We start from the raw sequence: 16,084 nt of genomic DNA on the forward strand, positions 1-16,084 counted from the left end.
CCACGCCCACCTCTGCGGGTTCTAATCGGGTCAGAGCCCCAGAGCCTCACGGGTAATTACTAAGTCGGGCGGGGAAACATGGTGTCCGCTTCCCCTTTTGTGTGAGGGTGCCGAGGCTCAGGCTACCGCGCGCAGTCGAGAATTTCTGGGTTCCCTTCCCACATTTTCACTCTTAGGCCGGGGCCGTGGTAACTCTCGGCCTCCGGCTTTGCGCCCGAAAATGAAAGGGGACAGGGTAGCTTCTTATTATTGCATTTGTACAGGTTTTCGCAGACTCGGGGTGGGGGGCACTTAGTATCCTTCCAGTGACCAGGTGTGTGGCTACGGACGGGGAGACGCGGCCGGGGCGGTAGCTTCTCAAGCTACCTCTCGCGTCGCTTCCTCCCTGGGCCCGGGACTTGAATAAGAAACTGTTCGTCCTTGAGAAGACAGTTCTAGGTCACTCGGGGCCTGCTTTTCCAGCATTGCGGGCTCCATCTCACCTTCTGTCATCCATATTGAACGCACGATTTCTATAACGAATTAGACGACTCCTCTTGCATGGAATTTTACTCTTTCCTAGCATCCGACCCTCCTCCCCGGTTTTCCACCTGCAACTCCCGCTTATTCTTCAAAGCTTAGCTAATATCCTCGGTATGAAGCCTGCCCCATTCTTTCTAACCTCCCTTAGCAGGCTCTGGAAACAGCGCACATTTTAAAATGCTGTTTATTTTAAGCAAATTACTTAACATCTGTGAGCCTGTTTTTGCATCTCATAAAGTTTTGTGAGATTTAAATGTAAAGTTCTTAGAATATGAATACTTAATAAATGCGAGCGTGCTGTTAGTGTTACCATTATTTTTTCTTGTCTGCCCTGCTAGATGTTGAGATCCTTAAAAGCCACAACTGTCTTGTTTATAATTTTAGTATTACCAGTGCCCAGCAACTGTCAAGTGCAGAAATTATTTCTCAGTTATGTTTTATTGTTTGTTTTTTTCAATTGCTGGGATGGAGCCCAGGGCATTGTTCATGCTAGGCAAACACTTTACTAACCTAGCTACATCCTCAGTATTCAGAAAACTTTTAAAATCACTTTTTTCCCTTTGGCTTTCTTCCTTTCCTTCCTGTTCCCTGCCTCCCCCTCTCCCCGCCTTTTAAAGTCTCCTTGAGATAGAAATTTTTAAGCCTAGGGAAGCTGAGGCCCTAGGGGGAAAGGTAAGTCCCTTTTTATGTTCTACACAGTGACCAGAAGGCTTTAATAATCCTCTATGCTTAACAAACTTTCAACAGGTTTCTTCTTAACTGTAAGTCCTTTTCTTAAGAGTGTTTACTTTAGAAAACTTGTAATTGCTGTTTCTCTGCCCCTTTGATATGTATATAAATCTCCTTATAAGCCTATTGCTATTTTACTGGCCAGGGAATGTCTTTCTCAGGATCTGGAGCCATCCCTTTGAAATGTAATCATTAAGGAAGATAGTTCTCCAGTCTCCCTGAGGGAGGGTAAGACCCTAATATGAAGATTGTAAAGCTATTTGTCATGAAGATACAAGTTAGTTTACTTTTCCATTATGTAAGACCAACTAGCAAGCAAGGGGACCAGATTTTAAATCTCTCCCAACCCCTTGTTTTGTGGACTTGAGTTCAATCTCCTATTGCAATAGTCTTGAATACTTTCTTGCCCGTTTAACTTTGGTACAGTTTTTCTTTGACAGTAGAAATCTTGAGGTTCTGTATTTATTGTTTTTTTCTCCATAACAGTGTTGACTCATTTCTTCCTTCTTGCTTAGAAAATTTCTCACATTCTCTGATTTCTAGAGATTCACTAATTTGCACTCAGAAGAGTGAAGCTACTACTTCAAGTCATTGTAAAGGGTAGTATGTGATGTGCAGGAGGAGGAACTACCCAGGTGGTACATCTCTTTGAGGGTATCCCAAATGCCATATTCCATCCCATAGTATGGAATTAGCTTTGGAAAATAAAGAACAGGCCAACCCTCTTCCCCCTCTTTATTATTACAGGGACATGAGAAAAATGCAGTTATCAAAGAAAGAGAGCTGCTGAGATTGTAGGATCCTGTTAAAGAAGGTGGTTTGGTTAAGGATAGAAGCTAGAGGGAGCCAGAGAGGAAAAGGTTGCAAATAGAAAGGCTTCTGTAAAGGTGGAGATAGTGTGGAAGAGTGTTCCTTAAAGTACAGGGAATGAAATGGATCCATTTAAAATGAGGAAATAAGGTGGAGCATGTTTGAGTAGAGATGAAGTGAAAGATGTAAGAGAAAAAGTCAGTAAGCAGGAAGGGGAGTCATTTGAGGTATGATTAACAGAGAAGGAAATGGGTGGCTTGAAAAGTTTGGTAGAGGCTCTTACAACTTGCATGAAAAGGGAAATACCAGCCAGATAGTCATCTTACTAAAAGAACCTAAAGGATTTAGGAGAAGCATTTTGACTCCCTGACTTTTCTCACCCACCCTTCTCCAAAACACACAAGCACAAACAAGTTGAGTGTAGTGTTGGCATTTAGAGGTACCACAAATGCCCCTTCACTGGCTTATGAGAGTTAAGAAGATTGAGTTCAACTTATTGATCTTTTTTTAAAAAAATATTCTCTTATTAGCTTAATGTCAGCACTGTTCCATAGTTTCCTTTTTCTTACTTCTTCACATATATTTTCTTATATAAAATGAGAGCAGACCTAGGAAATGAAACTAGATTGTGAGAAAGAAAAACAGACTAACAAATTTACTCCTAAATGTATATGCAGGGGGTGGGTATCATGTCAACATATTATACAAATAAAATGCAGTTAAGTGCATTATTTATCAAATCCTATTTGTGAGAACTTAGAAGACAAATTCATAAAAGTCTTAAATTCTCTTGAGGAAGTTGAAGGGAAAACAATGCTGGAAGTGAAGTCAGAGAGAAACACCTTAGACATCAGGAGGGACTTCCAGATCTGAGTCTAGTACCTAGGAAGCTCTCTTGGAACCTTTCAGCATTGGAGAGTTACTCACTTGTCCAGGCTGGGAAAGGAGTAACTTTCCCCACCATAAGGGAAGGAATTTCTTGCTGCTAAACAGACTCTGCCTGGGCCAGGCTGGCTCTCCCAAGAGCCCTCAACATAGCCCCCTTCATTTCCTTGTTACGCAAACTGTAGATGATAGGGTTGCACATGGGGGCAATAATGGTGTAGAGGAGGGAGAAAGGCTTGTCTTTGTCAGGCCCATGTGTACTGCGAGGATTCATGTAGGAGAACATAGCCGAGGTGTACAAAAAGACAACCACAGTCAGGTGTGAGGCACAAGTGGAGAAAGTCTTCCCCCTACCTGAGGAGGAGGCTCTGCCCAGGATGGAGGTCAGGATGCGGGCATAGGAGGTGACAATGAGCACCATGGGGCTGAGCAACACTACAATGGCATCTGCAAAGATCACTTTTAAACTAAATAAACGGTCCCCACAGGAGAGGGCGATCACTATGGGGGCCTCGCAGAAGAAGTTCTCTACATGGTTGCCTCTGCAGAAGGGATTCCTGAATGACATATACTCAAGAAAGATGCCATTGATCATCCCAAAGAACCAGGAAGTACCCACCAGCCTCACACAGACCTGTCGGCTCATGATCTGGGCATAGCTAAGTGGCTGGCAGATAGCAACATAACGGTCATAGGCCATGAATGCCAAGAGGATGCACTCAGCCACTCCCACACCAAAAACCAGATACATCTGGATCAAGCAGGAGGCAAAGGAGACAGTGTGGTTCTTGACTACCAGGTGGATCAACATCTGTGGGATGGTGGTGGTGATGAAGCAGATATCCAGGAAAGACAGGTGGCCAAGGAAGAAGTACATGGGGCTGTTGAGCCTGGGGTCTGTCCAAGTGATGAAGATGATGAGGCCATTCATGGCCATGGCAAGGCCATAGAGGGCTAGGAATAGTGTGAAGAGCAGTGTCTGAGTGGAAGGATAGCTCTGCTCAAAGCCCACGAGGATGAACTCTGTGACTGTGCTGACATTCCTCAGGTCCACCATCTGGGCATGCTTGAGTGGGGAAGACAGGAAAATCACAAGAGAGATAGTTGTATATTATTGTAAGTTACTCACTTGTGCCCAGAAACACCAACCATAAAACAGGGTGGATGAGGGGTGGTAAATGTTTTGGAAATTAGTGAGATCTAACAAGTTGGTGGTGCAGTAGAATAGTGAAAATGCCAGGGTCACCACAGGCTGTGTACATAGACTTATAATATCATACCTGATGATTTTATTTTACTCTCATTTTAACTGGCCTCCACTGAAGTATTGCATCTGTTCCAGGGCCCACAATACTGAAGGATTAGCCACTAATCCGAATACATTCAGAGATTAAGAAATAAATTAGCTGTGCCTGGGACCTTTGTCAATGAGGAAATGTTTAAGGAATTGAAGAATGGAGTATTTGAAGGTTAATTTCATGGTAATTAACTTATAGAAGACCATATTTTGTAAGAATTCAAGACAATAGAACAGGAGGTGACAATGAGCATCACGGGGCTGAGCAACACCACAATGGCATCAGCAAAGATCACTTTTAAACTAAATAAATGGTCCCCACAGGAGAGGGCGATCATTATAGGGACCTTACAGAAGTAGTTCTCTACATGATTGTTTCTGCAGGAGGGATTCCTGAATAACATATACTCAAGAAAAATGCCATTTATCATTTCAAAGAACCAGGAAGTATTTACCATGCTCACATAGAGGTGTGAGAAGAATCAAGACATAATTGAATGAATTTTTCTAGAGGAAAAATATGCTCAGTCTTTATGTACCTAATTTAAGGTGATGAATGGGTTGAAGTTTCAGGAAAATAACAACATTCTGCCAGAATTGTCCCTCAGGTGAGAGTGCTTTGCACATTTCTGAAGACATTCATTTCCAGCTCTTCCTCATCCTCCACATTTTCCATGACTCACTCTCCTGGAAGTTGCTGTGACCACATCAACCATCCATGTTGTACATGCTGGAGATACATACAGCCTGGTTGTGAGGTCTTGAATACTTTCTTTTTTTTTTAATTTTTTATTGTTGGTTGTTCAAAACATTACAAATTTCTTGAAATATCATATTCCACACTTTGATTCAAGTGGGTTATGAACTCCCACCTTCACCCCATACACAGATTGCAGAATCACATCAGTTACACATCCATTGATTTACATATTGCCATACTAGTGTCTGTTGTGCTCCGCTGCCTTTCCCATCCTCCACCATCCCCCCTCCCCACCTCTCCCCTCCCCTCCCCTCCTCTCTCTCTACCCCCTCCACTGTATAACCCTGAGGGTCTCCTTCCATCTCCAAGCAATTTCCCTTCTCTCTCCCTTTCCCTCCCACCTCTCATCCCTGTTAAATGTTAATCTTCTTCTCATGCTCTTCGTCCCTACTCTGTTCTTAGTTACTCTCCTTATATCAAAGAAGACATTTAGCATTTGTTTTTTAGGGATTGGCTAGCTTCACTTAGCATAATCTGCTCTAATGCCATCCATTTCCCTGCAAATTCTATGATTTTGTCATTTTTTAATGCAGAGTAATACTCCATTGTGTATAAATGCCACATTTTTTTATCCATTCGTCTATTGAAGGGCATCTAGGTTGGTTCCACAGTCTTGCTATTGTGAACTGTGCTGCTATGAACATCGATGTAGCAGTGTCCCTGTAGCATGCTCTTTTTAGGTCTTTAGGGAATAGACCAAGAAGGGGAATAGCTGGGTCAAATGGTGGCTCCATTCCCAGCTTTCCAAGAAATCTCCATACTGCTTTCCAAATTGGCTGCACCAATTTGCAGTCCCACCAGCAATGTACAAGTGTACCCTTTTCCCCACATCCTTGCCAGCACTTGTTGTTGTTTGACTTCATAATGGCTGCCAATCTTACTGGAGTGAGATGGTATCTTAGGGTGGTTTTGATTTGCATTTCTCTGACAGCTAGAGATGGTGAGCATTTTTTCATGTACTTGTTGATTGACTGTATGTCCTCCTCTGAGAAGTGTCTGTTCAGGTCCTTGGCCCATTTGTTGATTGGGTTGTTTGTTCTCTTATTGTCTAATTTTTTGAGTTCTTTGTATACTCTGGATATTAGGGCTCTATCTGAAGTGTGAGGAGTAAAGATTTGTTCCCAGGGTGTAGGCTTCCTATTTACCTCTCTTATTGTTTCTTTTGCTGAGAAAAAACTTTTTAGTTTGAGTAAGTCCCATTTGTTGATTCTAGTTATTAACTTTTGTGCTATGGGTGTCCTATTGAGGAATTTGGAGCCCGACCCCACCGAATGTAGATCGTAGCCAACTTTTTCTTCTATCAGACGGCGTGTCTCTGATTTGATATCAAGCTCCTTGATCCATTTTGAATTAACTTTTGTGCATGGCGAGAGAAAGGGATTCAGTTTCATTTTGTTGCATATGGATTTCCAGTTTTCCCAGCACCATTTGTTGAAGATGCTATCCTTCCTCCATTGCATGCTTTTACCCCTTTATCAAATATAAGATAGTTGTAGTTTTGTGGATTGGTTTCTGTGTCCTCTATTCTGTACAATTGGTCCACCCGCCTGTTTTGGTTCCAGTACCATGGTGTTTTTGTTACTATTGCTCTGTAGTATAGTTTGAAGTCTGGTATCGCTATACCGCCTGATTCACACTTCCTGCTTAGCATTGTTTTTGCTATTCTGGGTCTTTTATTTTTCCATATGAATTTCATGATTGCTTTCTCTATTTCTACAAGAAATGCTGTTGGGATTTTGATTGGCATTGCATTAAACCTATAGAGAACTTTTGGTAATATCGCCATTTTGATGATGTTAGTTCTGCCTATCCATGAACAGGGTATATTTTTCCATCTTCTAAGATCTTCTTCTATTTTTCTCTTTAGGGTTCTGTAGTTTTCATTGTATAAGTCTTTCACCTCTTTTGTTAGGTTGATTCCCAAGTATTTTATTTTTTTTGAAGATATTGTGAATGGAGTGGTTGTCCTCATTTCCATTTCAGAGGATTTTTCGCTGATATACAGGAATGCCTTTGATTTATGCATGTTGATTTTATATCCTGCCACTTTGCTGAATTCATTTATTAGCTCTAATAGTTTCTTTGTAGAGCCTTTTGGGTCTGCTAGGTATAGAATCATATCCTCTGCAAATAGTGATAATTTAAGTTCTTCTTTTCCTATTTTTATGCCTTTAATTTCTTTCATCTGTCTAATTGCTCTGGCCAGTGTTTCGAGAACTATGTTGAACAGAAGTGGAGAGAGAGGGCATCCCTGTCTTGTTCCAGATTTTAGAGGGAATGCCTTCAGTTTTTCTCCATTCAGAATGATGCTAGCCTGAGGCTTAGCATAGATTGCTTTTACAATATTGAGGTATGTTCCTGTTATCCCTAGTTTTTCTAGAGTTTTGAACATAAAGGGATGCTGTACTTTGTCGAATGCTTTTTCCACATCTATCGAGATGATCATATGGTTCTTATTTTTAAGTCTATTGATGTGGTGAATAACATTTATTGATTTCCGTATATTGAACCAGCCTTGCATCCCAGGGATGAATCCTACTTGATCATGGTGCACAATTTTTTTGATATGTTTTTGTATCTGATTTGCCAGAATTTTATTGAGGATTTTTGCATCTAGGTTCATTAGAGATATTGGTCTGTAGTTTTCTTTCTTTGAAGTGTCTTTGTCTGGTTTAGGTATCAGGGTGATGTTGGCCTTATAGAATGAATTTGGAAGTTCTCCCTCTTTTTCTATTTCCTGAAGTAGCTTGAAAAGTATTGGTATTAGTTCTTCTTTAAAGGTTTTGTAAAACTCTGCTGTATACCCATCCGGTCCTGGGCTTTTCTTAGTTGGTAGTCTTTTTATGGTTTCTTCTATTTCCTCAATTGATATTGGTCTGTTTACGTTGTCTATATCCTCCTGACTCAATCTGGGCAGATCATATGACTTAAGAAATTTATCTATGCCTTCACTATCTTCTAATTTATTGGAGTATAAGGATTCAAAATAGTTTTTGATTATCTTCTGTATTTCTGAAGTGTCTGTTGTGATATTTCCTTTTTCATCCCGTATGCTAGTAATTTGAGTTCTCTCTCTTCTTCTCTTCGCTAGCATGGCTAAGGGTCTGTCGATTTTGTTTATTTTTTCAAAGAACCAACTTTTAGTTTTGTCAATTTTTTCAATTGTTTCTTTTGTTTCAATTTCATTAATTTCAGCTCTGATTTTATTTATTTCTTGCCTTCTACTTCTTTTGCTGTTGTTTTGCTCTTCTTTTTCAAGGATTTTGAGATGAAGTGTGAGATCATTTATTTATTGGTTTTTTCTTTTTTTAAGGAATGAACTCCAAGCAATGAATTTTCCTCTTAGAACTGCTTTCAATGTGTCCCATAGATTCCGATATGTTGTGTCTGTGTTTTCATTTATCTCTAAGAATTTTTTAATTTCCTCCTTGATGTCTTCTATAACCCATTGATCATTCAGTAACCTATTGTTCATTCTCCAAGTGATGTATGCTTTTTCCTTCCTTCTTTTATCGTTGATTTTCAGTTTCATTCCATTATGATCAGATAAGATGCATGGTATTATCTCTACTCCTTTATATTGTCTAAGAGTTGCCCTGTGACATAATATATGATCTATTTTTGAGAAGGATCCATGTGCTGCTGAGAAAAAAGTGTAACTGCTTGATGTTGGGTGGTATATTCTATATATATCAATTAAGTCTAGGTTATTAATTGTGTTATTGAGTTCTATAGTTTCCTTATTTAACTTTTGTTTGGAAGATCTGTCCAGTGGCGAGAGAGGTGTGTTGAAGTCTCCCATGATTATTGTATGGTGGTCTATTAGACTCTTGAACTTGAGAAGAGTTTGTTTGACGAACATAGCTGCACCATTGTTTGGGGCATAAATATTTATGATTGTTATGTCTTGTTGGTGTATGGTTCCCTTAAGCAGTATGTAGTGTCCCTCTTTATCCCTTTTGATTAACTTTGGCTTGAAATCTATTTTATTTGATATGAGTATGGACACTCCTGCTTGTTTCTGAAGTCCATATGAGTGATATGATTTTTCCCAACCTTTCACCTTCAGCCTATGTATGTCTTTTCCTATCAAATGCGTCTCCTGTAGGCAGCATATTGTTGGGTCTTGTTTTGTGATCCATTCTACTAGCCTGTGTCTCTTAATTGGTGAGTTTAAGCCATTAACATTTAGGGTTATTATTGAGATGTGGGTTGTTCTTCCAGCCATATTTGTTTATTTCTGTTACTAAACATGGTTTGTTTTCCTCTTTGATTATTTTCCCCTCCTTTACTGTCCTACCTCCCACTGTTGGTTTTCATTGTTATTTTCCATTTCCTCTTCCTGTAATGTTTTGGCGAGGATGTTTTGAAGAGATGGTTTTCTAGCTGCGAATTCTTTAAACTTTTGTTTATCGTGGAAGGTTTTAATTTCATCTTCCATCCTGAAGCTTAATTTTGCTGGATACACAATTCTTGGTTGGAACCCATTTTCTTTCAGTGTTTGAAATATGTTATTCCAGGATCTTCTAGCTTTCAGAGTCTGTGTTGAAAGATCAGCTGTTATCCTGATTGGCTTACCCCTAAATGTAATCTGCTTCCTTTCCCTTGTAGCTTTTAAAATTCTCTCCTTATTCTGTATGTTGGGCATCTTCATTATAATGTGTCTAGGTGTGGATCTCTTATGATTTTGCACATTCGGCGTCCTGTAGGCTTCTAGGATTTGGGATTCTGTCTCATTCTTCAAGTCTGGGAAGTTTTCTCGTATTATTTCATTGAATAGACTGCTCATTCCTTTGGTTTGGAGCTCTGTACCTTCCTGTATCCCAATGACTCTTAAGTTTGGTCTCTTAATGTTATCCCATATTTCTTGGATGTTCTGCTCATGGTTTCTTAACAGTCTTGCTGAGCTGTCTATGTTCTTTTCCAGTTGAAATACTTTGTCTTCATTGTCTGATGTTCTATGTTCTAAGTGTTCTACTCTGCTGGTAGTATTCTCCATTGAGTTTTTAAGTTGGTTTATTGCTTCCTGCATTTCTAGGATTTCTGTTTGTTTATTTTTTATAACCTCTATCTCCCTGTATACTTGATCCTTTGCTTCCTGGATTTGTTTGTGTAATTCATTGTCGAAGTGATCTTTCATTGTCTGATTTTGCTGTCTAATGTCTTCCTTGATACTCCAGATCATCTGAAGCATGTATATCCTGAATTCTTTATCTGACATTCCATCTGCTGCAGCTGTTACCTTTTCTAAAGTTGCGTTGACCTGCATTGCTTGTGGTCCTTTCTTTCCTTGTCTTTTCATACTGCTTGCGCTTCTTTCCTGCAGGAGCGGGCGGTGGCTCTGCTCTCTCCTTATTCCAATTGGGGTGTCGTGACTACCACGCCGGCAGGTCACTGGGCCTGTTCTGGGAGCTGGCGGTGGCTCTGTTCTGCCCCTACTCCAATTGGGGTGATGAGTGTACCCCGCCGGCAGGCCACCGGGCCTGATCCGCCGGTCGGTTGCCGGTTTGCCTACCCTGCAAACGCAGGCGGCGGCTCTACTGTGCCCCTACTCCAAATGGGGTGACGTGTCTGTCGTACCAGCAGGCCACTGGGCCTGTCCCGCTGGTCGGTTGCAGATCTGCCCACCTTTCGGGCACGGGTCGTGGCTCTGCTCTGCCCCTACTCCAATTGGGGTGTCGTAACTACCCCGCTGGCAGATCGCTGGGCCTGTTCCTGGCACGGGTGGTGACTCTGCTCTGCCCCTACTCCAATTAGGGTGATGTGTGTACCACGCCGACAGGCTCCTAGGCCTGATCCCCGGGTCTGTCACAGGTCTGCCTACCTTGCAGGCGTGGGCGGCGGCTCTGCCCTGCCCCTCCTACCACGCCTGCGGACCGCTGGGCCTGATCTGCAGGTTGGTCACAGGTCTGCTCACCCTGCGGGCACGGGTGGCGGCTCTGCTCTGCCCCCTGTCCAATTGGGGTCACGCGGTCACCATGCCAGCGAGCCGCTGGGCCTGCTCCGGGCGCCTGCAGTGGCCCGGCTCCTTCCCTCTGGCTCGATGACAAATCGAGAGAGACTCGGGTGTCTGTGCCTCACCCCCCCACCAGGAGACCAACTGTTTCTGTCGCCGCTGGTATTGATGAAGTTCTCTCCTCCGCTGCTTTCTGATGACATCAGATCTCTGCCATGTTGGTATCCTATGCGAATGGCAGCATTTCGTTCCCCTTGCTGGGCAACCAAAGCAACGGGTGAGTCCTGACCGGCCCTCAGCAGGACCCGGACCGAGAAGCAGTTTCCGCGGGCTCCTAGCCCTGGGCCAGGGCAGTTCCGTTAGCCGGAACTCGGCCGCCCCGCGCTCGGTGCTTGCTCCGATAAGAGCAGGCTCTAAGAAGCACCCAGGCACTGAGCCCGAGCAATCTGTCTGCAAGCCGCAGGCGAATGGCAGCCTGAAATTACCTGTTCTATGGCTGAATGAGCTGCGGTCAGTCGAAAACAGGGATGGTGACGTCAGCTTTCCAACATGGTGGCCGCTGGCCTCCTCTGTGGTCTGACCGGTGTGGAGAACCGAGATGGACCACTTCCTTCCCCCGTCTCGAACCCAGAATTCAGCCCTGAGTACGGTGCTTGCACGGCTGGCAGAAACTGCAGCGCTGTATCCCTGCGTCGCTATCTCCTCGTTTCCCAGCGCGCGCTGCAGACTCTAGCCGCGGGGCGATTTGCTGAATAAGCAGTGTTACCCTCCGTGAGACAAACCTCTCGCGTTTGAGTCCCTGTAGCCGATCCTCGTGCGATGGAAATCCTTCCTCCAGGTTCCAGAGCACCCCACTATTGCTGGAAATTCCTAACAAGATAGCGTTTAGCCATCCTGACTTGTCATACTCCCACACAGTGAAGCAGCACACGGGGGCAATGCACTCCCCTCGCCGCCATCTTCCTCTCTCTTGAATACTTTCTTAACAGAAGACAGTTTTCCACCTGGGATTAAAATTTAGGGCTACATACCATTGGGTGGAAAGGACTCAACCATCTCTGTGAGAGAAGGAAATCTATGAGCAGGGCACAAACCCAACCTTTCTGGAATGGAAGGTTCTCCTTTGGAGAAATTTGATTCACCCCTTTGCCTCTAGGAGTAGATCTTTAGAGAATGAGCACTCCCAAATCACACACTCTTATTTCACTACTGGAAGTCATTATATTTATATTAAATCTCTTGATTTTTCTTCTTGATCTTTAGATAATGAGCACTCACAAATCACATGCTCTTATTTCACTACTGGAAGTCTTTATATTTATATTAAATCTCTTGAATTTTCTAACTCTTGTTTTGGAGTTAGGTTTTGTTGGATCACTTCCATTTTCAGATAATTGGAGATGGTCAGTATATCCCTTCTTAACTCCCAATTCTGCCCACCACTCCTTATCTTTCATCTTCTACTTCCTTTTTCTGTATATCTCACACTATCTTCTCTGTGAGTCCCTTTTTCCTTTTTCTGCCTACTTCCAATCCTATTTTCTTCTGTTCCTTCCATCTCATCCTTGGTGATGTGTGCCTGCTATTTATCTAAGTCTGAATGAACTATCCTATCTTACCCATACTTTTTTTTTTTGAGATTTTTTTTAAAGAGAGAGAGAATTTTAATATTTATTTTTTAGTTTTTGGTGGACACAACATCTTTGTTTGTATGTGGTGCTGAGGATCGAACCTGGGCCACACGCATGCTAGGTGAGCATGCTACCACTTGAGCCACATCCCAACCCTTTACCCATACTTTCAAGTTCTCATGTTTTCTATCCACATTTTAGAAGGTATCTACACTATTACTGTTCCTCCTGCTCTTCTCCTCCTTCCTCTTCCTCTTGTCCCTCCTATTCCAGGGGTGCTTAATCACTGAGCCACATCCCAGCCACTTTCATTTATTTATTTTTGGGGACAGGGTCTCACTGAGTTACTTGGGTTGCACTAGGTTGCTGAGACTGGCCTTGAACTTATGATCCTCCTGCCTCAGCCTCCTGAGTCACATGGTGGTTCATGAACCACTTATGTCCAGGAATCACTATTATTCTTTACAGATCTAGATTCCCTCTAGGTGTGATTTCCTGGTAGATCAAGGCAGTGTCTGGACAGTTACTCTATTCCTGTCATCAACACTTTGGGATGTTTTTGTATCTAGGACTTAAAGAAAAGGAAAGGGAAGGATAGAGAGCACTGTTTAAGATGTTACTTGGATACTCAGTGGATTTGTGAGGACTGAAGTCAGAGTTTGGGAAGATTAGTCAGTGAGCTAGACTCCACAGAAGTCTGGGTCTTGTCCAAGAAGAAATTGAGGTTTGACCTGAAGAATCACTAGGAACTGTCAAAAGATAAATGGTTACCTGTGGCTCATGTTCATTGTGCCTAGCATCTAGAGCCTTGTTAGCCACTGTTAAGGGTTAAGTATTTGGCTAAATAAGTGAGATTATATATTGGAAAACACATCCTACCTCATTCTGTTGCTCTTCTGGCAATGATATTTGTCACTGAATTACCATGCCAAGTAACAGAAGATCTCATGGTGTTTGATGAGGAGCTGGTCTAGGGAGGATGGTCTGACTTGGGTGGCCACTCTGTAAGAGAATGGTGTCTGATGACCTTGTTAATTCTTTGACATCTATACTATTACAGACAAATGTCTACTTAAAAATACTACTGAATTACATGTGCATAGCACTTTATAGCATAGGTCTGAAAACTTAGATGTCCCAAATTATCATTTGTTAATACAAAATATTATGTCCCTTGTTTATTATGTCTGGTTTATTTAGATCTTCTCAGGTTCTTAAAATCTTGTCTCTATGTTTGACTTAAAAATGACATCTTGGCTTGGTATGGTGGCACATGTCTATAATCTCAGTGACTTGGGAGGCTGAGGCAGGAGGATTGCAAGTTGAAAGGAGGATTGAAAGTTGAAAACCAGCCTTATCAGCTTAGTGAGGCCCTGAGCAACTTAGTGAGACCCTGTCTCAAAATAGAAAATTAAAAGACTAGTATTGTGGCTCAGTAGTTAAGTTCCCCTATGTTCAATTCCTGATACCAATAAAAAAAATTGCATGTCTTTCTGTTAACTGAAGAAATATCAGCAAGAAAATAAGAAAAAAACTTCTTTAGCTTTAAATAAGCATCTATTATTTTGTAAAATAAAACTGTTCTTACAAAGAATCTTCTAAGAATGCGCTTCAGAAATTGTTGCTGTGTCTTCTAAAACTAATTTTGAACCTCTGAAATGTAATTTTTATTGATTATTCTAATTAATGGCCATAGTGATATTTAAAATTTACCTGTCTTTTCAATGTGAGTGTGTGTGTCTGTGTGTGTGTGTGTGTATGAATTTTCTTTGTTAAACCAGAAGTGAATACTGATATTTTCTTCTTCCAACTGCACATAAAATTAAAAAAAAATCTATACATGATTCCTTGGATTTCCTATTAAAAGAACTGAGGGTCTGTGATCCCATTTAAATTAACAATAATTTACAAAGTAGTTCATATCCATCATGACATTTGAGCCTCCATTTTATTATTGTACCTTAATGATGTAATTTAATCTCATTGAAGAACTGCTGATAATTTAGGTTGCATAATGTAGCTGAACACAGTTTGGCGGGGAGAAAAGAATAGAGAATGAATTTTCAGCTGTGGGTCTATTGTGATGTCATAGTTGATTTAATTAACCTACTGTTCTGACCTATTTTAGAACCATCTGCAAGCAAAATAGAAACAGTCCAACAGTTCCAAGAGCCTCTCAAAAGAACAGTAATTTGTATTAGTGAAGCAGCCACATGATGGTGGAAACAGGACTGTTTTGATTACTACACTCCTTGTTATCCATAGACTTAATAGAGTAAGAGAATAAAATGCTGAATATTATTAGAGGTGGGGTAGGGTGGGAAATGGCTTCTTTCATATTCCTGATGTATTCTTCCAAATGAAGGGAATTTTCATAAGATTACACTCCTGATCTTTGCTTTCTTCCTTAATACCATTACAGGGAAAATCGAGTGGCTTACCTGATGGGTGATTTTAGAAAGGGAAACCAATCACATTCCACCCTTTTCCCTCCGCCTTCCTTTTAGAAGTGAGTGGTCTTTAGGACATCCTCTGCCCCTGTTTGGGAAGACTCTGTTGCTCTCCAGTGCTGCCAGTGACTGGGGAATAAGTCTCAACTCCTGGATTCTATATTAGGAATTCCATGTCTGCTTGTTATTATTAAAGGTGATATTTTGCCTTTATCTGTTGACTCTTTGTGTTATTTTCAGTTGATTCAGAACTAGGGGGGAAGAGTAGTATTATTTAAGGGACCCCCTTAAAGTCCCAAGCAATTATTATAAATAATATCACATATATGTTATAAACAAAGATATGTATAAGAGTGTTGGTTTTAATGAAAAAACATTATAATGTTTGGCAGATTCTGGAGGAAAAAATTCAGTCAATACACATATTTTGAATTCTCACAGTACAGTGTTGGTAAGTTGAGAGAGGTCTACATTCCATGACCAAAGGAGCACAATGAACAAGCATGCTATTGTAGCCCAGACTGATGGGAAAATGTCTCATTATCATGATTCTTGTCCTATTTCCTGAAAAGGAACAGGACATATTCAACAGTACAGTGCTCCTGTTGTTCTTCTGGTATGCTCTGACCATAGGAAATATGCTCTTTTGTAGAGTTTTATTATTAATTCTATGGAAACTGTATTAGGAATGGGGGTTAGTTCACTTGAGTTGTATGTAAACTCACAACCTTGTTTAAATCATGTATTTTTTTTTTTCTTAGAAAGTGTTAGTCTCCTTGAGGTTTGGGGTTTGGCTATTTTCTTTCAGTTCTGCTTTAAATAAAACATGCCTTTCATAATTTCAAATTCTATACCACCTGGAACTGTTTTTTTTTTTTTTTTTTTGTAGTGCTGGGGATTGAACCCAGGGCCTTATGCATGCAAGGCAAGTACTCTACCAACTGAGCTATATCTCCAGCCCTTGAAACTGCATTTCTTTTATGCATACTTAATTTTTTCTCTTTGTATTAAATAATATCATATCATGATACAGAAAATCATTGC

At 41.3% G+C, this 16,084-nt stretch overlaps 1 protein-coding gene across 1 annotated transcript; it reads right to left on the reverse strand.

The window, feature by feature from the left end:
• Window positions 1-3,046: 3,046 nt before the first annotated feature.
• Window positions 3,047-4,003, reverse strand: LOC124087168 (olfactory receptor 10AD1-like). The gene has a single exon (XM_046435896.1). The coding sequence runs from the start codon at window positions 4,001-4,003 to the stop codon at window positions 3,047-3,049; it is 957 nt and encodes a 318-aa protein (XP_046291852.1).
• Window positions 4,004-16,084: the final 12,081 nt, after the last annotated feature.

The sequence above is a fragment of the Marmota monax genome, unplaced genomic scaffold (genome assembly GCF_021218885.2).
Source record: "Marmota monax isolate L192 unplaced genomic scaffold, Marmota_monax_Labrador192_F-V1.1 WCK01_AAM20220418_F8-fsc00012, whole genome shotgun sequence".
NCBI classification, from domain to species: domain Eukaryota; kingdom Metazoa; phylum Chordata; class Mammalia; order Rodentia; family Sciuridae; genus Marmota; species Marmota monax.

Bases quoted from the DNA above. Each gene is read 5' to 3' on its own strand.
- LOC124087168 (XM_046435896.1), bottom strand. From the start codon at position 4,003: ATGGTGGACCTGAGGAATGTCAGCACAGTCACAGAGTTCATCCTCGTG.